Source organism: Tenrec ecaudatus, chromosome 10, assembly GCF_050624435.1.
Source record: "Tenrec ecaudatus isolate mTenEca1 chromosome 10, mTenEca1.hap1, whole genome shotgun sequence".
In the NCBI taxonomy this organism is placed as follows: Eukaryota; Metazoa; Chordata; class Mammalia; order Afrosoricida; family Tenrecidae; genus Tenrec; species Tenrec ecaudatus.
The window spans coordinates 110,152,792-110,176,068 of record NC_134539.1 but is presented as its reverse complement, the minus strand read 5'-3'; the positions used below and the strand labels follow the sequence as shown (position 1 = coordinate 110,176,068).

At 54.4% G+C, this 23,277-nt stretch overlaps 1 protein-coding gene across 1 annotated transcript in view; it reads right to left on the bottom strand.

The window, feature by feature from the left end:
- SLC43A2 (solute carrier family 43 member 2) overlaps positions 1-23,277 on the bottom strand; it is a 44,134-nt gene extending 20,857 nt beyond the window's left edge. Inside the window, exons 1-5 of the mRNA XM_075561226.1 lie at positions 23,188-23,277; positions 22,114-22,341; positions 12,163-12,355; positions 10,486-10,541; positions 9,559-9,635 (exon numbers count right to left, since the gene is read on the bottom strand). Of these exons, the coding sequence (XP_075417341.1) occupies positions 9,559-9,635; positions 10,486-10,541; positions 12,163-12,355; positions 22,114-22,273 (486 nt within the window). The 5' untranslated portion in view covers positions 22,274-22,341; positions 23,188-23,277. The remainder of the gene's footprint in view (positions 1-9,558; positions 9,636-10,485; positions 10,542-12,162; positions 12,356-22,113; positions 22,342-23,187) is intronic.

Here is a 23,277-nt window from a genome sequence, read left to right as displayed (position 1 = left end):
TAAAAAAGACAAGACCACCATGAATATTTAAAAGGCCAGGGAAGGAATTTTTGTCATGGAACAAGCAAGAAATACTCGCACCTAAAAGAATCTTGTGGGGATCTGCCTGAGGCTTAATCGTGCTAGATGCTCTGCAGATGGGATTTGGGCACCCACTGTCCTCCATACCCTTCTACAAATTGGGTGTTCATAATTTTAACTCTTAATAATTTTCCCTTCATCATCTTTTAATTTTGTTATTGTCATCTTTGGGTAACATAAGCTGGTATGATTCTTCCTTGTAGACTCAGTTGACTCCTCACTTAGATAGCTGCTTGTTTGAATACAAGCCTTTAAGACCCCAGACACTATGCCTATTGCTAGGCAGGCACCATCTGCTTTCTTCACCACACTTTGCTGTAGCTCCTTATCTTCAGCGATCTTTCTATAAAGGTGAGTGTGGAGCAGGGCCATGTTATCAGAACTAATGGTTCTTGGATTGGGGCCAGAGTTAAGTAGGAGTCCAGAATCCACCTGTTTGTCCCTGGGATCTGCATGACTCTGGTTTATTTTGGTGGTCATGTTATGATAAATTCAAAACGCCAGAAGACCAACTACTCCAACCACAGCCACAAACCAACTTGCAGAAATTAAGAGGCAAACAAACTAAAACAAGCACACTAAAGGCGGGGGGGGGGGAGGGCGGGAGAAACCCCACTGAAACAGAAAAGACAGCAACATTTCAATGCCTGCTCCAAGTCTTAACTTCAACACTCAAAACAACCAGAGGGAAGTGTGGAGGATGATCCTCAGTTGTTGTTGCCAATTGCCATGGAGACCTGCAGCTCCAGGCAGAATTCGGCCAGACAGCTGGGATTCACAGGGTGGTCACTGGCTGCTGTGGGGAGATCACCCAGTCTACCTTCCTAGACCCCCTTAGTCGGGAAGCTCCACGCGAAACCTGTTCCGTGTCACAGAAACACAAAGCCTCTGGTGACAGAAGGGAGGCGGCTGTACCTGAGGGCCCAAGGTGGGGAATCCAAAGGAAAGGAGGAATTCTACCCCTACACTCCCACTGCCTTCATTGAATGGGTGCGGAAGTGAAACAACCAAAAAACAGAGAGAGACACTCTAAGTTGACAAGGGTCAAATCTGGAGTTGAAACCAGGTCAAGCCTACCTGCAGAGCTGGCCCGTCACACAGTCTCTTGGAGGCCTGCAGTGGTGCCCATGTGACACACACATCAGCTGGAGCCTGAAGGCCACTGCTCTCATTTCTCAGGCCTCAGGTGTGGTCTTCAGGGAGCATCCTGTCTGTTCCCCACTGGAAACTTCTCTTAGACATTTCGGGTGCTCTTCTTAGAGCCTCCACCCGCACCCTTGGCCAAGTCCCCTGGCCCAGAGCCCTGCCTCCAGGGGAATTGCAGCTGCCTGAGGGTTCTCATCTGTGCCAGCCTCAGTTGGCAGCAGCTCCTCCCCACTGCCTTGGATGTCCCTCCTTGCTCCCTCACAGCGCAGAGGCTGAGGGGAGGGACACCTGGCTGCTGAGTGGTCAGTGGAGTGCCCTCATGCCGGCCTCAAGGGCCTGTTGGCAAGATAAGCGCCAGCCCCGCTGCCAGGGAGAAAGCTGGGAGCTGGGACACGCTCAGCAGAGGCTGCTTCCTGCTCCTGGACTTAAGACTGGGGTTGGGGGGGAAATGGGGGCACCTCTCCTCCTCCTCCCCCTCCCCTCCCTACTCCTGGCCCTGGGGTGCTTCTCTCACAGCCTCCCCTCCTGCCTTTGTGCAGGTGGAGGCTGGAGTGGGCCCAGCTGGATGCCACCCACCCCCCTGGCCTGGGCTGCTCTGCTCCCCTCCAGCCCCACCACATGGGGATGCCCGTGACTCACTCGCTGGCCCTCTGCTGTGCTATAAACAGGCCAGGCTGGGTGACCTTCCCAGACATGAAAACAGCAGCTGCTGGTCGCCCCGCCCCTGGAATTCTGGGGAAGAGTGCCCCAGACGTGGGCTCCAGGTCCCCAGGGGGGGGTGCCTTCCCTGCCTCGGAGCCCCAGAGTAGGCCTGGGGGGCTGCTGGTATGCAGGGGCAAAAGGACCACTGGTTGTCCCCTGGGCCCTGGTGCCCTTCACAGTTCACTAGCCCAGGGGGCACACACCCTGACCCTTGGGGGGGAGGGGTTTCACACACAGCCTGCGTGGGTTTGGAGGCCAAGAAGTGGGGGGACAGCTGCCATTCTGCCCCCTTCCCAGGGGCGGCCTATCCTCAGGTGGTTGGCATACACACTCAGAGTTCGATGCTACCCGTGTCGGCCAGGACCCAAGCACCAGCCTAGACACGTGAACTCAGCAAAGCTGAACTGTTGTTTCCTGACAACTGCCAGCATTGCCACCTCCCAGCACCCAGAGCCCAGGGGAAGGTCCCTGTGGTCACCTTTCCACTTCACATACCAGCCCTGCCAATGCCCCGCAGCACACTCTGTCCAGCCCCAGTGTGTCATATGCGGGAGGGAGCAAGTTCACCGGGCTGGAACCCTGCGGGTGATGGGGAACTTTTTCCTAGGCGAATGGAATCAGCTGACTGCTTCTGGCTCCCAGGGCTTGGGACCCAACCTGGGGAAGCAGGAAGGCAGAGCTGGCTTGGGAGCCAGAGTGATCCTGCTCAGCAGGCACCTGGACTCCCCTGGAATGCTGGGCTTGGTGGGGGGGCGGGGTTGGCAGGGCTGAGAGTGGAGATTGGGGGCGGGGCGATCTACTGGGCAGGAATGCTGAGCTCCTCCCCTCACTGGAAGCATTCACTTCCTTCTCTACCCAGAATCCTTGCCTTCTTCGCCTCATCTCTCGGTATTTAAACAGGGTGACTGAGTCTGTTCTGGTTAAACTCAGATCCCAGCTCTGGTGGGCCTGAAAGTCACACCACAGGAAGGTTTTTAAGAGGAAACCTGGGAGCACTTGGCTGCCAGGAGTCAGCTCACAACTCCCTCCCTGTTCCACCCCCACTGACAGAGGGCAGAGTAATGAAATGGAAAGGATATTTTCAAAACGCTGGCTGCATCCACTGACATCTCTAAGCAACCCGCGCCTTAGAGTGTGCGCTTGGGGGCCTAGAGGCCCCGCCTCAGCCGCTGGCTCTTGTTTGTGCCCCAGCCACCGGAGCATTAACGTGCTGTGCAAGCGCAAGGCGTGGGGCTGTCCAGATGTCGGGGGTGGGAGGAGGCTGAGGCTCCGAGCCCAGCGGGAGGGCTCCCCACCACCACAGGGCACACTCTGTACCCAGTGAAGGTCCTCCCTGCTGAGGATGCCACGGGGGGTGGGGGCAGGGGGGGGGGACTGTTAGAGAATAGGCTCCTTAGCCTCTACTCTAAAGAACCTCCCAGGGAGGTCTGTGAGGGGAAAGCCCTTTGCCACTTGGGGGGGGGGGGGGGGGAGAGCAGTACGGCCACAGCTCAACAGCCCGGTGTAACAACTCGAAACCTCTTGGGACTCAGAAAGTCCCCCAATTAAGGTTTCTAGGGCAATGTGTCCCCCAGATTCTTTGGTCATCATTGAGTGAGGATCCACAGTCCCCAAGTGGTTGTAAGGGATCTGGTTGATCTAGGACGCTCAAAAAAGTGACCCCAGGGGGGACTCCTTTGTCCCCCAAACTAGAACGTGGGTGGGTGATACACACAGAAAGGGCCGGTGTGCTGGGAATTGACCCAGACAGTCCCGCTGTTTAAAGGCCTAGGCTGTGTCGGAATGGGATCAGCCCTGCTCAGCAGACGCCTCAGCCAACCCCAGAGCATTGCTCAACCACAGCCTGGCACCCGCTGCTCCCCTTCAGGATCTGCCCAAGCCCTCATAAACCGCACAGGACAGGGAAGTGCCCAAGAAGATGCCAAGGGCGGGGTGGGAGACCTGATGCCCAAGAACGGCTTTGCAAAGCCTGTATAAAGGGGGGGGGCGCAGGATGTGGGGGTTAGTGGGTGAGTGTCAGCCCCTGCCTGCAGGCAGCAAATAGTGATTTAGCAGCAGCTTGGAGCCTCTAGGTCAGGGGTCTGCAAGTAGTTGTTGATGTGGTGGTGTTGTTGTTTTCTATAAAGAGCCAGATACTAAATATTTGAGGCTTTGTAGGCTACCCAGCCTCTGTTACTAAAATCTCTAAACTTGGCCATTGTAGCAAAAAGCAGCCATAGATCCTACAGGAGGGAAGGAGTGACTGAGGGAGTGGACCTGTGTTCCAGGCACACAGGCCTGGGCTGGATTTAGCCAGGGAGCGGTAGTTTGCTGGCCTCTGCTCTCGACCCAATTAGAATGGGGACCGACCGTGGCGCACCAGCACCAACTACCAGCCACCCTCAGACAGATCCCTGGGAACCAAACACTTTTCAGGATGATTAGAGGGTTTGCTCACCTGGTCACGCTCTCTCTTGTGTGTGTCTTTTTAGCTCCCAGTGGGAGAGCGAGGAGTAATGGGGGCCCTCCTACCAGGGCTGTGGTTCTTAACTTCACAGACCTATTTCAGGCAGATAGATGAGCACGCTGGGCCCTCTCCCCAGACAAAGGAACTGCACAGCACACCTGCGCGTGCGCACTCACACAGCACCTACGCATTGCATATACCACACATATATACTCACAGACACACAGTTCTTTACACCTTTTTCAGTGGGGGGTGTGTGTGTGCACAACCCTCTGAAAACTTAGCACAAATCACCTGGAGACCTGAATCTCTAGGCCACTGGTTCTCTCAGGAGAAAGAGCCAATTTCTTTACCCAGGAAAGAACGCTTGCAAATCAATTAAACGAATTTTAAAATAAACAATCCTCTGGAAAAATAGGCACAAAGAAGCAATGCTGCCCAGAGGAAATACAAAGAAGCAACAGAGTAGCGAGCAGACCTGGCCTCACTGATCCTTTAAAGGGGCTACAGAGAACCGCCACATAGTATCACATCCGTCAGGCCCGACTGGCAGCAGATGGTTAAAACGCATTGATGGGGTGGCATGGGGGTGGGGGCACCTTCCTTTATGCCGGCAGGATTCTATCGGTCTGTAACCTTTCCGGAAGACAATTATTTGACAGTCTATATTTATTTACTTTTGGTAACAGTCTATATTTATATTCAAAGTTGAAACATGTCCATCCTCTGGCCCAGCAATTCCACTTCCAGGAATTCACCTGACAGAAATGTACATATTTGCTTCCGCAGCATTCATACAGGGAAACACTGGAAACCAACCTAAGTGCCCATTAATGGGAAATAAATTATGGTATGTTTATAGCATATAATTACATGGTACTGCCTACTAGTGAGGTAGCGCGCTAGAGGTCAAAATAATCAGGGGATCACTAAGTTATGACAGGAAAAGATGTCGGAGATATAGTGCTATGTGAAAAGGCTGTGTAGCAGTATTTATGGAAAAGAGGTTAACATTGATAAGAAGCAGGTTTTAAAAAAGGGTAGCTGGGGAACTATATCCCACACTGATGGAGGTAGGCTTAGAGAGTTCACAGCCTTTGTACAATGTTGAGATTTCAAAGTGAAAACCTTTGGTCATTTTTAAAAATAATCTGAAAAAGAATTCTTGTGGCCCAAACTTGGGAAGAAAGGCCTGGTGATCGGCTTTCAGCTCAGCAGGGGAAGCCCATGGGCGGGGCACAGTTCTACTCTGACACACACCCAGCGGGCCGGGCCGGGAGGAGGCGTCAACTGGATGGCAACGGATTTAGGTTGGTTTTCTTTCTCCTTCCTTCCCTTCTTTCTTTGTCCCTGAAAAGCCAATTGCTGTTGAATTGATACTGACTCATGGAGACCCCGTGTGTGTCCGTGATGAACTACGTGCCACAGGGTTTGCAATGGATGATGTTTTGGGAGAGGGACCACCAAGCCTTTCTCCCAGGTTCCTGGTGCGTGGGCTCAAACAGCCAAGGCTTCAGTCAGCAACAGAGTGTTAACCAAACAGTTAACACAGCCCGGAGACACCATGGTTCTGATAGCCCTGCCTGAAAGTTTCTTGGGCAGCAATTATGTCAGTCATTGGAAAGGCTGTCCTAAAGGGGACTTGGGGTATGGCGGTTTTCCCCCTTTCAGCTTTGGCTTTATTACGATCATGTAGTTTCCTGCATTTCAGAGCATATGTTTCTCAAGTTCGAGGTTGTTTTTCGGTGCAGGCCCGGCATGACTAAAGTGATGGGACGTGCGCCAGGTTTTCATGTTCCATCTCGATGAGGAACTTTGTCATTTTCCCTCTGTCAGAGAACAAACAGCCATGACTCGGGTTTCTCAATTTACACAAGTTACTGGAATTCGTGTACTTTTGACAGTTATAACATATTTGTCACTATTTCAACATTTGCTTGTCCCTGGGAATTTGAGAGGGGAGAATTTATCAGCGTGTGTCTGTGTGTGTGTGCGTGTGTGTGCGCGTGTGCGTGTGTGTGAAAGAGAGAGAGAGAAAGAGAGATTCAAAAAGTTCATGGAAAAGTGAAATGCAGAAATGACGCAATCTATCTACCCATTTGTTTAAAGCCTCTCTGTGTGTATTTAGTGACCTGATTGAAAAATATACCAAAAAGAAGAAAGTATCTCCCCCGAGCACCACCGTCGTGGCAAGGAAGCCAGCCAGGTTTCCCAGAGTGGTGTGTGTCACCTGCCTGTGTACCCACTCACTCCCTGAGTATCCCACACGCCTCACCTGATACGCCTTTCACTGAACCTTCCATTCCCACCGATCCAGACCCAGACGAAGCTACCAAAGCAAGGGCAGGCAGAAAGCAATTGGGAAGATCGACAATTCCACTACCGGTTACATACCTAGAGAAGTAGGGCTCGTGGCAGGAGCCGATCTAGGCGCGCCCACATTCATAGCAAACAGATGAAAACAACCCAAGGACCCATCACCCACAAAGCTGAATACTTGGCTGTGTTAAAGAATCACGAATCCTGAAACACCTCATGACGTGGATGAACCCTTCTGCTGAGCAAGGTAAGTCAGACACAAAAGGACAAACGCCATGCGCGCCCACTAGGATACACAGTTGAGAGAAAGGTTTCTGCACAGGCGCTCTCTTATGGGGGCCACGGATGATAGGAAAGGAAGAGCAATCACCAACTAGCTAGTAGACCTCGATTAACGTGGGTGAAGGGAAAGGCGCTATACATAAAGGGGAGTCAGCACAACCCAACTCAGGCTAAAGAAGACACCAGAGGTACCCAAGCATAAAAGGCAACAACAGTAGATGTGGTAACAATAACTTAAGAGTGGATACAAAGGTAGATGTGTAAGTTACATAGATGTGAGATGGGCTATGGGCCCAGGAGCATACACAGGTTTGGCAGAGGATATTTCTACCGATATATCCACGTAGACAGGTGAATACACAGGGGCAAAGCTATGCACAAACTTCTTAGCCATATTAAGGCAGCAGTTACCAACCTGCACATGGAGATTCCTCTGGCAGCCACATGACCTTTTCACAGGGGTCACCCAATTCATAACAGTAGCAAAATGACAGGGATGAAGTAGCAAGGAAAATAATGTAATGGTTGGAGAAACTGTATTAAGGGTCGCAGCATGAGGAAGGTTGAGAACTGCTGCCTTCAGGCATGGAGTCACTGAGATGGAGGGTTTAGCACCATGGCCTTGGGGACATCTAGGTCAACTGGCATAATGGAGTCCATAGAGACAATGTTCTGTGTTCTACATCCTACATAGGTGGGCAGCAACTGGGGTCTTCAAATCTCATGAACATTGGTCTTCTCCCACCCAGAGCAAAGAAGAATGAAGCAAAGCAAAGCCTCAAGGAAACAATTAGTCCAAAGAACGAACAGACCACAGGAACCAGTCTCCACTGCCCTGAAACCAGTAGAACTAGATGGTGCCCTGCTACCACCTCCAACTGCATGGATTGGGCTCACAGTAGAAGTCCTGGATCGCGGGAGAGAAAAACATAGGACAAAATCCAAAATCATAAAAAATGGCCAGGCTTTCTGGTCTGAGACTGATGGAACCACTGGGATTAGGGTCCTTAGATACGCTTCCGATTTGGACTTAACCCACCCCCAGGGATCACCTTTCAGCCAAATAGCAGACAGGTCTGTAAAACGAACAGTAGCAGCAGTGCCTGGCTCACCGCAACAATCAACCAGCCAAAGCCCAAACAACGCTCAGAAGGAAGGGGCTTGGCAAGATGGGTGGAAAGAACCGGGGGATCCAGGAACAACTGCTGTCACCTGATGCGACTGAAACTACAGTCATAACGCAAAACATGAACAAGTTGTTCCATTTGTTCTGTAAACTTCATCCAAACCGCAGCACCGCAAACCAAGCGCACTGCCACTGAGTTGATTCTGAGTCGCAGTGAGTGACTCTACAGGGCAGAGTGGGGCAGCGAAAAAGCGAAAGGCCCTCAAAAAGATGGACTGGCACTGTGGCTGCAACGATGGGTTCAACAGAAGCGCATTGTGAGGGTGGCGCGGGAACGGGCAGCGTTTCCTTCTGTCGTGTAGCGCCGTGAGGCGGCCAGCTCGCGCGCACGTGACAGCACCACAGGGCCGAGTCGAACTGCCCCACAGGGCTTCTGAGGTGGTGTATAAAGTGCTCAAAAAGACAGACAGACAGACATTGGCCATGGCCTGGCCTCAGGCTCACAGCCTATAGGCGAGCGGTCACTGAGATGCCAGGATTTCCTTGTGTTCAGGAAGCCCGGATGCCCCTGTTGGCCCACTAGTGACGAAGGGAGTCAGAACTCCGAGTGCCCTGCAGATCACAATGCTAAGTGCTGGCTCATGAAGACGTGTTCACAGGGAAACCAGGTCAGGTCAAGTCTTCCCACTGGACCAAAGGCTCTTTGAAGAGCCCATTACTGTCCTTTCCCAGTGCCCGGTTTTGAATGGCACTCGGGTCTGACCGGGATTGCCTACAGAGAGCGCCTTCCTGTCCACTGGGCCAGCCTTGTTGGCCTTCTCTGACTTCATTTCTTTCAACCGCACCTCCTTCAGCCTCTCCCACCTCCAAAGGCCTTCCTGCGTGTCCAGTAAAGAGGCAGCCCGGGGGTGGGAGGCGGGTTGGAACAAAACAAAACGCCTCTCTTCCCGGGAGGGCTCTCTGTCCTGGGACATGACTGCCAAGCAGAAGGTGGCACAAGTCCTCCCCCAAAGACAAAGGTCAAGGGCGGGGGCAATTCCAAGGAATTCCCCAAACCTGCCTTTAGGTTGCACTGTTAGCCTGAGTTCCCGGACACCGTGGGGATGGGGCTGGCTGCCAGGGAAGAGCAGAGGAAAGTAGATGGAGGCTTTGCCCTCCCCGCTCCCACCTACCCTGGGCCAAGACTAGTGAACCGCCTTCCTCAGCAGCCAAGCTGAGCTGAGCTCAGAGCGGGGCCGGGTATGGGCCCGCTCTGAAAGCTGTGTCCGGCAGCCTTCGAGTCTGCCTGCTGGCCTCCCCAAGTTGAGGTGCCCTGACCTGGCTTTGCTGCCAACGGCCCCTTGCCTGTTTGGGGTGTCAGGCACACAGAAGCAGAAGGCAAGGGAACTGACGCCAATCAGAGTTGCCTCGAATTCACAAGTAGATGGCTGAAGGTCTTAAGAAAACCGACCCTTACCGTTAATGAAGTGAAGGTCATGCACATCCCACCAAAGCCGTTCAGGGCAAGGGCAATGAAGATGAGCACGGAGAGAGCTGTAAAGAAACAGAAAGCTCCTGAGGGGGGTGGCCACTGAAGAGCCTTGGGGCGACCAGGCCTGCTCAGCACCCTGCAGGGAGTAGGCACCTGATGAAAGTCAACTGAATAGACGGCGACCCACCAGAGGCTCGCACCCGACACCTGAGGAGGCCGAACAGACTCGGCCTCCCACCTATGCCTGGGGCTTGGCCTCGGACAGAGAAACCCTCGTGGCGCAGTGGGTTAAGTGCTAGCCTGATCACCACAAGGATCACAAGCTATTCTGTCTGATAGTTGGAATCAACTCAAGGGCAGCGGTTTTCTGGTCTGGGGCTCTTACAAAGGTACGTCTCTGTTCTCCTCTGTCCAATAACCATTTCCTAAGCAGGCGAGAGGCCTACAGAAGCCGCTGGACTCAAGCCAAAGACCTCGGGTCCAACATGCAGGAGCTGAGCCCAGACTCTGAAATCCTTGAAGCAAGGGCTCTACCTGAGCAGGTTGGGGGGCCAGGAGAAGAAACCAGGTGGCTTCCAAGTCATCTTCTCCGAGAGGACTTGGCCCCTGCAGACACCCGAGGGCATCCCGGCAGCTAGCCTGGTTCTGAGAGCTCGTCCCTCAAGTTAGCCTCAGGAGGCTGTCAGGGGCAGGCTTGGCTCGGGGAGGAGAGGGGAGTGTAGCAAACCTACGTGCTCCTCTTGGACTCGTTTGGGGCAGTTGCTGTCTTGCTCAGCTGCCCATTTGAGACATACAGCTAGGTGGCGGTCTGCCAGACCCCTCTAACTCAAGCAGGAGAAACTAGGCCCCAAAGCACTGCCAGGACTGCCTCTCCCAGGCTTGGGAGACAGGGTGGAGGAAGAGAGTACTCACAGTTTGGGTTATTTGCTCCATATGCAATCAGCAAGCAGGAAACTGCAAAGCAGGCACTAAAAAAAAGCACAACAGTACTTCACTGTTATTGTTGGTACCATTTCAGAGTCTCCACCAGATGCTGAAGGTCTGACAAACATGTATGGACGCTATCTCTGTGGTAGTTACACAATCTGCTGTCAATGTGAAACTATTAAGAGTGAAGGGATGGAGTCTAGCCTGTCAATCGGTCGCAGCAGCTTGATGACCTCATTTTGGAGGTGTGATAGAGATAAATAGCTCACTGGAGGCCAGACACACTCTTTCTGTCTGCTTCATCTCCCTGTGAGACATTCCTGTTGACAAGCCACATGGAGCTACACTGATGGAGCCAGAGCCCTGGAGCTGGAGGAGCCACGTAGAGACTCACACCAGCACTGAGATGCTTCTACCACCACTGGATCCACAAGACTTTCCACCCACTGGCCTGTAATCTTCCTGCATTCGGCACCATTGCCTGTGTTGCAGGAGTCTGAAGAGGAATTTATAGACTAGTGTCAGGTATATGGGCTAATATCAGACTTATGGATTTGATCTGGACTGGGCTGGGATATTTTCTTAATGTACAATTACTCTTTGATATAAAAGCTCTTTCTTATATACATAAGTGTCTAAGAATTTGTTTCTCTAGCCAATCTTAACACAATCTCACTTAAGTGACAAAAGATTCTAAGGAGGAGAATTGGCCCCTTTTCAGACAAGAAAAAGGAAACTCAAAAAGCAGAAATGAATGAGTCTCCGAAGTCTCCCAGAGAGTAAGTGGCTAAGCTGCAAATCAACCCCCAAAGGCTGATCTCATGAACCCCACATTGCACTCTCTCCTCCTCTTGGGCTGGAGAAAGTGCCCTTTCTTCTGTGGGTTCCTCTGCCCACTCAACCCAGGCCTGGGAGAGCCCCAGTGAGCCACCAGGAAGGAATGGCTGCTCCCTGAGCCCTCCTGCCCCACTTGAATCCCTGCCCTAGGAACAAAAGCCTCTTCAACGAAGCCCTTCCCTTCCCAGACCCAGGCCCACAAGCCACAAACCACTGCTCTGAAGGATCATCAGTGCCTGGGCGGGAAGACCACATTCTGAGAGGACCAGCCACGTGGTGAGGTAACGGGGCCTGGCAACTGTATCGATCATGGACACACCACCCAGGGGTGCTAGCCATGCAGGTGCCAGGGGTAGGACAAATACGAAACGTCCTACTTCACCATGTTTTAAGAATTTCACCTGTTTTTGCATAGACATTACAAAACGTTAAAGAATGAGACATGTGTATATGATTTGTAGTTACAGGTACGCATCTATGTCCAAAGTACACATTTGAACTGTTTTTGTTTTTCTGCCAGAGGTGTAAAGTCACAAGGACCTGGGTTGGCCAGGCAGTGGTGGCTATACAACACGACTGATGTGTCACCGAATTGCATATGTGAAGAAGGCCAGGTTGTGTGGTGCATGTCATTCCTACCATTAAAAAAGGGCTTCGGAAACCGGTGTTCTTCCTGACAAACAACTCCAGCTCCCCAGGCAGGGCTGCGGGCTTGTGCCTGCTTGAGGTAGTCCTGGCGCCTGGTGAGGGCTAGAGTACGACTGCCTTGGTGGCAGGTGGCATGGGAACCCCACTCTGGGTGGGCATTTGGGAACTCACACTGACCTGCCCAGCAGCCGGAGCTTCCTCGGGCCATACTTGTCCATGACGATCCCCAGGGGCAGGGTGATGGCGCTAAGCAGGAAGGAGCCCACGGTGAAGGCCAGGTTCAGCATCTCATCTTGGGCCTGGCAGCTGAGCCAGCCGTTCATCCAGGCCACCTCTTCCTGCTCTGCCATGGAGCCATTGGTGGTATTCTCTGCGTGTGAAGTGGGGACAGACATGACCCTGGCATCTGGGCAGGGCTTATCAAAGGTCAGAGGAGCTGGTGCACATTCAGAGTCACCGGACTGGGGTTGGGGGCACCCTGAGACTCCGACAGGCCCATAACACAGAAGGGTGACCATTGGGTTCAAGTCACCTGGAGCCATAATGTAGAACTTTTGTGGGGATCCCAGAGTGACCCTTTGCTGGGAAAATGGTACCCAGCAAGATTCATCGACCCTCTGCTGGAAAACTCCGCAAAGCTAACTGCTCATGCAAGACGAATGAATGTGATGAATGCCATCGAATCATACACCTGACAAAGATGTCACCGACAAAGGCTGTGCTCCGTGTACTGTTATCACAACAACACGTTGCTGTTTCTTAAAGGAAGGAAGTTGTGCTTCTGCTCTAGGAAAAGTACACTAAGTCTTGCCCCCAATTCCAGGGGCTTCATGTGTCTGTCCCTTGAGCCCCAGGGTGAGGCTCCCCTTGTCACCTCTACCCTAGAAGAGTACACCTCAGAGTCCCCTGCCTTGTCCGTGGAAACAGACAGCACCCAGGATGGCCAAAGCTCACTCGGGGAGGCCAAGCGGTCACTCTGGGGAGGGGTTCAGTTCATGGGCCTCCTTGCCTGCTCGGTACGGGTCCCTGGCACACACTGCACAGGCCGCCCCTCCCTCCCCTAGCGTCATCGCGTCAGCCTCAGAACTGCATCTTCAAGGTCGTTTTCTTTCGGCTCTGAGGCGCGCAGCTGCACATGCTTCCCCTGTTCAGGTGCCTCTTCCTTACTTCCCCCCTCCTGGGAGAATGGTCACGCTGCTTCCTGTGGCCACACCCAGACCGCCTGGCAGGTGCTGACCTCCCCTCGTGGTGTGCCAGGCTTCCTGGAGGTGGGAGGGGGAGGCCCCCTCCAAAGTCCACCCAGCGCCATGACAACCAAAAAAGGGGAGGCAAAAGGACTGCAGCAGCCGGGCGGGCGGGAGCTCAGGCTGAGGCACTCTGCTCACTGGGGCTGCTGGTTGAGAGATGCTGACTAATCCTGCAGAAAGAGGCGCAGCCGCAGATGAGACTCGAGGTCACATCGGGATAGGCCAGGCAGTTTCTCTCCCCAGATAACTGCACCTCCCCATTGTGGCCCTCCTAGGCCAGGGCTATAAAGCAGAGGTCTGCAAGGCCAAGCCTCCAGGGCTGCCCCAAGGTCACAGAAAAATGGTGCCTCTGGAGTGACTCATTCCATCTGTCACCCTGGACCAGCCAGCTCTGCTGGGGACACGTAGATTGAGGGTGTGGTGCTGGGACCCCGCCTCCGGGTTCCCAATTTAGTGCTTCTACTTTCTGCTTGTGTAGCCTCAGAGAACTGACTCAACCTCTCCCTGCTACTGTTTTCTTATCTGTAAAATGGGCCTAATATAATCATATGATCCTTCTCCTAGGGGGTTTGGGGAAGATCAATGAACGATTCAAATAATATTCTAGAGCTCACAGGCATAGGTAATACTCAGTGACAACAGTTCAATGTGATGATTGGTGTTGTTAACTTGCGGCCATCGAGGTGACTGACTCATGGCCACCCCTATAAACAGGGCAGGACTGCCCCTGTGGGTCCCAAGGCTGCCATTCCTTATGGGAGTAGAAAGCCTGAAGTCACTTCTGACTCACCGCGACCATCCTCACAATTGCTGCTGGAACCCATTACTGCAGCAACTGTCAGTCCGTCCCATCAAGGCTCTGCCTCTTTTTCACTGACTCTACCAAGCACAATGCCCTTCTCCAGGGGCTGCTCTTGGGTGAGGGATGGGGCCTGGGGCGGTGCCTAGGCGGCCAAGGCGGTACACTTGTGTGTTTGGTAACACGACTCCCCGTGCGGATCTAGTCTCCTGATGGGCATGTGAAAGGTGGACACTAAATAAGGAAAATCCGAGAAGAATCGGTGCATTTGAAGCGTGGCGCTGGTGAAGAAGGTTGAACGTACCATGGACTGCCCAAACAAACAAATCTATTTTGGAAGAAGTACAGCCAGAATGGTCATTAGCGGCCAGGAAGGCGAGAGACTCTGTATCACATACTTTGGACATGTTGTCTGGAGAGACCAGCCCCTGGAGAAGGACATCATGTGTGGTGAAGTGACGGGGCATGGAAAACAGAGAAGGCCTTGGACAAGATGGATGGACACGGTGGCTGCAACCATGGGCTCAGACATAAGAACCGTTGTGAGGACGGCGCGGGGCCGGGCTGGGTTTTGTTCTGTTGGACACAGGGTTTTTCTGAGTCGAAACCGACTTGATGGCCCCTGACAAGTGCCCCGCTGGACCGAGAGCCCTTAAGGGAAGGGACTGCAGTCTCCACCCACTTCAGCCAGCTCCGGGTCCACAGCATCTGTTTGCTGACTGAACGAACCAAGTCACTGTGGCCAAAAGGGTCAAGAGAAGAAGAAGGACATGGGGAGCCAGTAGAAAGACAGATGGGATTGAAGGAGCTGATAACCACCTAGCTAACCATCTGAAACCTAAAACTTAACCAGTCCTCTCACCCCTCAATTCCTTTCTGTCGGAGCCATGGTGCCTTAGTGGGTTACACAGGGCCTGGCTGTCAGCAGGTTGAAATCATCACCCGTAGAGATTTGCAGCCTGGGAAACCCCCACTCTGCCTTATAGGGTCGCTGTGAGCCAGAAAGCAAGTCTAAGGCAGTGAGGTTTCTCAAAGAGCTCTGGCCACGCTATACCCAAACCACAGAGCAAACAGTGCTGGACAGTTCGGGCTGTCACACGCCTTGGCTGGCAGGCCTGGCCTGCAGGTCCCCTCCAGGAAGCTTCCGGAAAGGAGAGCTGCTGCACAGGTTGCCACTGGTTTCAGGTGTCTCTGCCAGCGGCAACAGGAAATGGCTCCGAGCGGGGGTGGGGAGGGGTGATGGAACCCAGACCATGCAACAGCCTTACCAGGTTGGTGAGCTGAGAAGCGCCAACCCGGCCAGGCGGGGAATCAGTCCATGGGGGTGGGAGCACCCCTTTGTCTGAGCCCAGACAGGATGAAGGGTTTATGAGACCTGATGGTGACCCAGCCATCTGGAGCAGTCGCTGTCCCGAGAGGGACTTTCCAGATGGGGGTGGGGGTGTGTGTGAAGAGAGTGAGGCAGCATTGCCTATTCATATCTCTCCCCTGAGGTCTCCCAATTCTCCCCGGGAGCAAACACAGTTGGGTCCCTAAATCCGTGATGTCACTCGTGGAGAGAGAGGATCAAACCTCAGGGCCACGTCCCCTGATATGGCAGGGGGCTCATCTGGAACGACTCTATACACACTGTAGGCCACCAGCCTTCTTTCATGAAACAAATTCCCGCCTGGAGGGCCACCCGGGCAGGTGACCCTCCAGCTTCTAGGAAGTGATGGGTCACCAGCAGCTGAGTCAGAGGACTGAGGGGGGGGAGGGAAACGGGGGGGGGGGACAGGTAGTCACTGAGCTACCGCTTTCTCGTCTTGACGAGAGTGTTCCTGTCTCCTATGGGCAATGAAACCCCTTGTGCGCCCAGAGCTTTGCTGGCCATACGAGGCCCACTGGATTCCTCAGAGTCAGTAGATGCCAAAACCCAGTCCTCTCCTACCCAGAGTCTCTGTCTCTCTGCTCCCACCTGGGCCACTGTAGGCCCCAGAGACTCAAACAGACCAGCATCCAGAATGGGCCCAACTGAGCAAGTGCTCCCAGCCTAGTGCTCAAGCCCTCCCCCGCCCCAGTGAAGCCCCCTTTTCACCTGCACCTGTTTATTAAACAGAGCCACTGTGGGCAGCCCAGCCGGGGCAGGTAACGGGAGAAGATGGGTGGGGCCCGGGTGGCTGCAGTAAGTGAAGGACAGAAACACAGCTGCTCTGGGCAGACCCGGGGCACGGAGGGAGAACAATGCTCTGCTCTGTTCACCCTACTCACAGAAGATGCTCACACAGCACACAGAAAAGGCAAGAGAGAGAAGGGGGTGCCCGGAGCCTCCCGCCCTCAGTCACTGGAGGGGTTCCCCTCCCACTCGCCCACTGTGCTGGGGTGGGGACTAAGGAAGCAGGGAGCCTGCAGAATCAATCACTGGCCTTGGGGGAACAGGGGCGGGGTGAGGGGCTGGGAGGCCCCTCTCCATTCCTGCCTGACCAGCCCCCCTTCTCTGAGTAGTCACACACATACTGAGGGGCCCAGGACCACCCTGCTTCTGGGCCCAGCCTCTCTCCCATCGAACTCTTAGTCTATCCGGCAACAGGAAGCAGCATCTCTGTCCAGCAGGGGAGATGTAGGTGAGAGGTGAGCGCCAGCCCTGTGCAAACAAGTGGCCGGACACAGACATCTGTGGACCCTCCTGGGCCCCACCTGTGTGTCATGGTCCCAGCAGTGGCTGTGACTGGAGGGCTGCTGGATCCTGGTGTGTGCTGACCCCTGCAATCACTGGACACTAGGCCCTTTCCCCGCCCCCACCTTGTCCATCTGAGGAGACCCTCAAAACAGGGAGGTCACTTGTTCAAGGTCTCAAAGCCCATACATGGGAAGCTGAGACTTGGCTCCAGCCTTTGGTTCCCAGAGGCCCCGCCTAAAACCTGCCAGTTGACTTGATGCGGGAGGGCCTGAGTTAGGGGACAGTCCCTGGATGCTTGTTCCTGGGCAAGAGAATGTGAAGAGAGTGAAGACAGCCAAAGTGACATGGGGGAAGGGGTGTCCGTCCCCAGGTGGCCCCTCAGAATGCTCAGTGGGAGCGGGACTGTCCCCGAGACCAGACTATCCACAGGCTTCTGAAAGCTGGCCCAAGCTGGAGAGAGCTCTGGGGGACACCCACCAAGAAGCCAGGCAGGGCCCTAGATGTTGTGGAGGGGAATTAGGTTACAGAAGGTGAAAGTGGTGGGGCGGGTGGGGCTGGAGGCAGGGGGAGCCAAAAGCGCTTTCCCTTTCTGTGACATCTCTGAAGCTGGCGTACCAGCCTGTAGACCCTCTCTTGTCCAGCTACAGAATCTTTCTATTTTAATAAACCAGAGTGGGGGTGGGGGTGGAGGAGGGAGATGCAGTCTTATTTATAGCAACAAAGGTGAAAGGCTTTATCTACCAAAGCAATCAAGGACTGCCCTTTGGGGAGGAGGGTCTATAAACAGAAGGGCCATGGGCAATAATCACTGTCTTCGGTCCTCACTTGCAGCCTGGGCTGGACCCCTCCCTCTCAGGCTGGGCCCCAGGGCCACCGTGCCACTTGCTTCAGGCTGAGGGGAGTGGCAGCAGCCAGGCGCCCAGGGCTGGGCCTCCCACCTCAATAGCCGCCACCCCCCCCCCACAGCAGTTAACCTGTGTGTCACCGAGTAGAACTGTGCCGTGGAGTTTTCAAAACTTGGCCTTTCACAAACAGATGGCCAGGCCTTGTCTTCAGAAGCCTGTCTGGGCGGTTTCAGGTCAACCTGTGGTGTCCCAATGGAGGCTTTACCACCGGCACCCCACAGGGACTCCAAACCAGACCCACACCCAGAGCCACTGGGGCCTTTCTGACTCTTGAGGACACCCTGTCAGACAAAGAACTCTCCCTGTGGCTTTCCAAGGCTGCAGCTCTTTATGGGAGTAGACCGCCTCCCCTTTCTGCCTTGAGTTGCAGGTGGTTTCGAACTGCTGACCGAGTGGTTAGCATGTGATAACCGCTCCCACAGACCAATCTAAACATTGCTCTCTAGACATCACGCTTTCTTTCTGCTCTGAAAATCATCGCCAGCCATCAGAGCCCCCCTTCCTGTCTCCTCACCCCTCCTCTCCACACTCTCTCCTTCCTACCCTCCAGGTTTCCGCCTGTACCTCCAAGAGACCCGAACACGATCGATCCCCACTGCTGTTCTGGCTCTTGGCACTAAGCTCTCCTGGATCCCAGAGGGCCACCTGCCACCTGGAGCGACAGAGCCAGGTGGGACAGGCAGGTGGCAGAAGAGTCCCGAGGGCCAGGATAGCTGGACATCCTCAAGGCCTTGAGAAGTGTTTGCCGCACGTGTAGGTTGGACGGCCCCCACCGGCTGCGGGTGAGTCACTCTGTGGGAGTGTGGGCTACCATGATGCCTGAAGCAATGCCACAGGTACTGAAGGACGTGAGAGTCCTCCTACTTTATCTCTTCAGGGACCCCTGCCGTTTGATACAAATTTGAGGAGTGGCTGTTCCCTGGCTGTAACCCCCTCTGTCCTGCTCCCCCCCCCGTCCCCCTCCCCCCCCCCTTGTTGCAAGTACCCGCTGGGTGGCCAGGTTTCAGCAGCTTCCCGAGTAGGAGAGACTAGGAAGAAACAGCGGCTAGTGATATCCACTCAGTGCTGGGCTCTCGCTGGAAGATGAGCCCCTGGGCTGAAAGGCACTCCGTGCACAGTGGTCACAGCGCTGGGCTCCAGCCGGGCAAAGTCCTGTTCTGTTCTTCAGGGGGTCGCCACCACTCTAAGCTAGTTAACTCAATAGCAACTAACGCTGCCAGCTCAGAAGGGAGGGAGGGAGCGAGGGATGAAACACCCCCAAGGACCACTATGCCCCTGAGCTGACCCTGTCAAAGTGGCTGATGGGGGGTAAAAAACAAAGAAAGAAGTCAAGTGTGGGTGGTGAGAGTGGTCACCCCAGAGGCCCAAAGGGTACAGGCCTGGGAAAGCCCCATTTCTTCCAGGGTGGGAACCAGCTAGTGTCTCCGGGCCACACCAGGGCACTGGGGATGCCTGGTGAACACCAGGCAATGCCCGTCAAATGCCCAAAGCCAGCTCCCAGCTCCCTGCATCCTGCCCTGTCCCCTCTCCTCACTGACTGACTGACTGGTGCACACAGAACTGAGGGTCCACAGAGCTGCGCTGCCTCTTTCCCAGCCGCAAGTCAGTCGGAACCCAACACCATGTCTTGGGGCCAGATTCTTAAAAAGAGGAGTCTTTTCACAGGTTCAGGAATGTTTTCTTTAGAAAACCCATCAAAGCATCCATCCTAGAAACAATCTGAAACTCACACATTTTTATCTCACCCCATTGAGGAATTCAAACCAATAAACAGTCTTTAACTGCTCCTCTTGTAACTCAGCCATCCACCAACTTGGAAACTGAGACCTGAGCGGAAACAGTGACCGTGACCAGATAACTGCTGAGTATTCCTGGCCAGGCAAGGCACTGGGATTCCTGGCCCCGAAAAGCTACAGATTACAGAGTGAAAAGCTACAGATTACAGAGTCCGAGACACAAGGAGCAAGGAGGCCAGTGATAAGCTCGGTGGAATCAGCAGGCCTTCCCACCTAGGACTCTGGGTCAGCGGGTTGCCTAGATAATCCAGAAACAGGAGCAAGGGCACGTGATAAGAAGTTGATGTTCAACCCACAACCCTGACCTTTCACCTTCTCATTAGTTTACAAGAAGGACCCATCGAGCCACTCAGGGCTTAAATACCAGCTCAGCACCAGCTCAGCACCCACAGGGTGCCTACGTACTCGAGGGAGAAACCAAGGTTGAGGCAGGAACCAAGTGACCACTCCCAAGGCTGCTACTGCCAGTAAGAACCCACGAATACACTTGGTAGCTGATCTTCCCCACACCACGTGGTTCAAAAAAAATCTCTGACCACAATAGTCTGCTGGTCTGGACAGGCTGCCTAAAGCTTCAGTTGGGGATGATGATTTGTCTTTCTGTTGTTTTAAGTCTTTGTGTGCAGCTTTATTCAGCCCTGGTGGTGTAGTGGTTGGTTACACACTGAGGTGCTAACTGCAAAGTCGGCAGTTTGAAACCACCAGTCACTCCAAGGGACAAAGACTGGGCTTTCTACTCTCATAGAGAGTTAGTTTTGGAAACGCACAGGGTCAGTTCTACCCTGTCCTATAGGGTCACTATGAGTGAGAAGAGACTCGATGGCAGTGAGTTTGTGTTTTGTTTTGGGCACTCTGAAAGGAATCCCGTTGGTCTAATGAGTTCACTACTGGGGTGTTAACCATCTGGTCGGTTAACAAATCCCACATCTCTGCGGGAGAAAGATGCGGCTGTCTGTTCCTGTAAGATTTACAGTCTCAACCCAGCAAAAACTGACCCACCGCCATTAAGTTAACCCCAACTTCACAGCGTCCTGATATAAGGTTTCTGAGGCTGTACATATAGGGTCTCTGGGTTAGAATCAACTTGATGGTGGGTTTTGTTTTGGGCGCAACCCACAGAAACCTTTGGGTGGTACTAATGGTTAAGCACTCAGCTACCAACCAGAAGGTTCAAATTCACAAAAAGGTGCCTTGACTGCAGCCCTGAAAACACTGTGGAGCACAGTGACCAGGAGCTAGGAAGGCCTGAGGGTGACGCGGTTGGTTTTTTGGTGTCCAGGCTAAAGTCCATCAGGGAAGAGAGCAGGAAATGTCAGGATCTCAAAGGGAGGAACGGGGGAGGGAGAGCCCAATTCCCCAACCCATTCCTTTCAGAAGTCATTAATCTGACATCTCTTGGACAAAGAGAAAAGCTGGTTCAGGGAACAAGGTCTGACTCTCCCATCTCCCAAGATTTCTTGCTGATGTGGGGAAAGGCCTGCCAAGAACCCTTAGGCTAGTAGGAAATATCTTTGAGTGGCTAAAGGTTAAAGGTTAGAAATGATATACTTTCTGTCCTCCTTCAGGCAGCCTCCTGGTCTCCTCCCTTTCTCCTGTCCTTAACCTCTCAGCCTAAGCGTCCCTAGAGATCCAGGCACTCAGGACTGTCCAGGGCAGAGCAGAGGAAGGATCACCGGCGGTCTCTACACAGGGGTTACAAGCACCACCATCGGATCCAAAGCTAGCTCTCGCCCCAACTTAAGTACCCCTGAAAGAATAGGCACGCCTGTGGTGATCCAAGGGGTCAAGCTTGAGCAATGTCCACTTGGGTGGGCTAGGGGTAGGGGCTGGCTGACAAAGACTTTCAGGAGAAAGATAACTTGAGTTCCACTGGAAGTAAGCACCCGCTGTTGGGGCAGCGAGAGGGCCGAGGACAAGTGTTTCGGACCAACGTTGTCCAAGGCCAGGGTCGAGGGTGGGAGTGGGGGTGTTCGAGCTCCTTGGGCTGGATCTACTGACCTGGCACCAACAAACTAAGACCCTCAAAGTATGTGTGGAGGGCTGCTTTCATGGCACTTCAGTGGTAAAGGTTTGGTGAGGGCAGACCTCTGCTCATTTCCACCAATGCCCATTTTCTTCCTCCTCTCTCCCCCACTGGGCAGTGGGAGGTGGAAGGCCACTGAGATGGCCTCGTAGCCCTTGAGAGGAAATGTCCTTTGGAGAATCATAAAGCAGCAAAAATAGACAAGAAACTGTATCCTGCACGCCTTGAAGAGACTCCATAATGGCCCCCTTGAAAAAATAAAACCATCTAGATTCTAGATGCACCCACTTGGGGTGTCAGGGAAGCCACTTCCTCTCTGCAGCGTCAGCCGCTGACTCCAGAGTTCCTCTTTTGTACAAACTATATTTTCTAGAATCAGGCAGCGACTCGTCTACTGAGGTCCCACTTGGCCCCACTTGGCGGAAGGTGGCTCTAGCCATGTGAAAAGACCCTTGGACTTGACTTGGGAGGTCCGGGTCCATCATAACCTTGGACATGTCAGATCTCTCTGCGCCTCAGTTTCTTCATCCACAAAATGGGGCAAATAGCTCAGCAGGCCTTCATGAGGATCAAACGGGCCTCTTGCCAACCAACAGACACTGCGCAATGAGGTGGCCCCGCTGGCGAGGCCTTCGAGGCCCTCCAGGCCCCTCCCAAAGCCCCTTCTCCAGGAACTACCCCGAAGTGCCCATCTCTCACCTGGCTCCGTACACAGGTAGGAGTAAAAGCCCTCTGACTTGAGCATGATGAGCAGCGAGCCCCAGCCCAGGAGGACTGCCGAGAAGAGGAGGTTTTCCAGCACGGCGGTGCAAGCCATCCACCAGCGGCGCCGATGGGCAGTGGCCAGAGTGGGCGCCATGGCGCAGCGACGAGAGGACGCACGGTGCAGCGACCCGGCTCGGACCCCGGCTTCGGCTCTGCAGCCACCTGAGCACAGACCCCGGCGTCAGCGCCCGGCCCAGCGCAAGGCGCGCGCGCTGCCCCGGCCTCCGCCGCAGGGCGAGGAGCGTGTCGCCGCTCTGCAGCCCGAGCTGCTGCAGGTGCGAGCTGAGAAGGAAGCAATCCCCTGACATTCCCGACCTGGGCCACCCGAACCCGTGACTGTCTCGCCTGTCCGTCTTTCTATACGCAAGAGCCGCCCCTGACGGGCAGAGGGGCAGAGGGGTAAACTGAGGCAGGAAAGGACTAACGCGTACTCAGGGACTTGCGACCAGCCCTGGCTCCCGGCGGGACTGACAGCGCTTGCAGGCCGTCAGTGGAAGCGGCCTGACGTCTGGCCACCTGCGCAGGGCCATACCTGAGGACTCCCACTCCCTCCGGCCCTGACAGGCGCCCTCCCGCCCGCACCCGAGACCCTTCCCCAGAGCCGATTCTTTCAACCGTAAGATCAGCCCTCGGAGCTCGGGATCGGCCCGCCCACGGGCCGCTCATTGGCCTCGTGACACAGGAACTGCCGCCCATTGGCCTCCGTCTAGGTCGCTAGGCGCTGCGGCCACGCGAATCCCGCATGGGAGAGGCGAAGCCGGTTCAAACCGGCGGCGCGAGCCACCCGCGCGACCCCCATCCCGGGCCATTACCTCAGCAATTAGCCCGTTTCCATGGAAGCGGACTCCCGCCCCTCTAGTCCCCAGCTCCCTCGGTCCTCTCTCCTCGGGAGGTGGTTCCTCATCCCCCCCCGTCTCCCTCCTCTCATATTCACACATTTCTCTCTACGCCCCTCTCGAGCAGCTAAAGTCCCCCGTACTCCTACCAGGAGCCCCGATCCCAGCTCACCCGACTCCTACTGGTACGTATCGGGCCCGCCCGGCGCCTTTTCTGCCCCCTTTTATTCCAGCCCTTTTATTCCGACCCCAAGATGAAAAC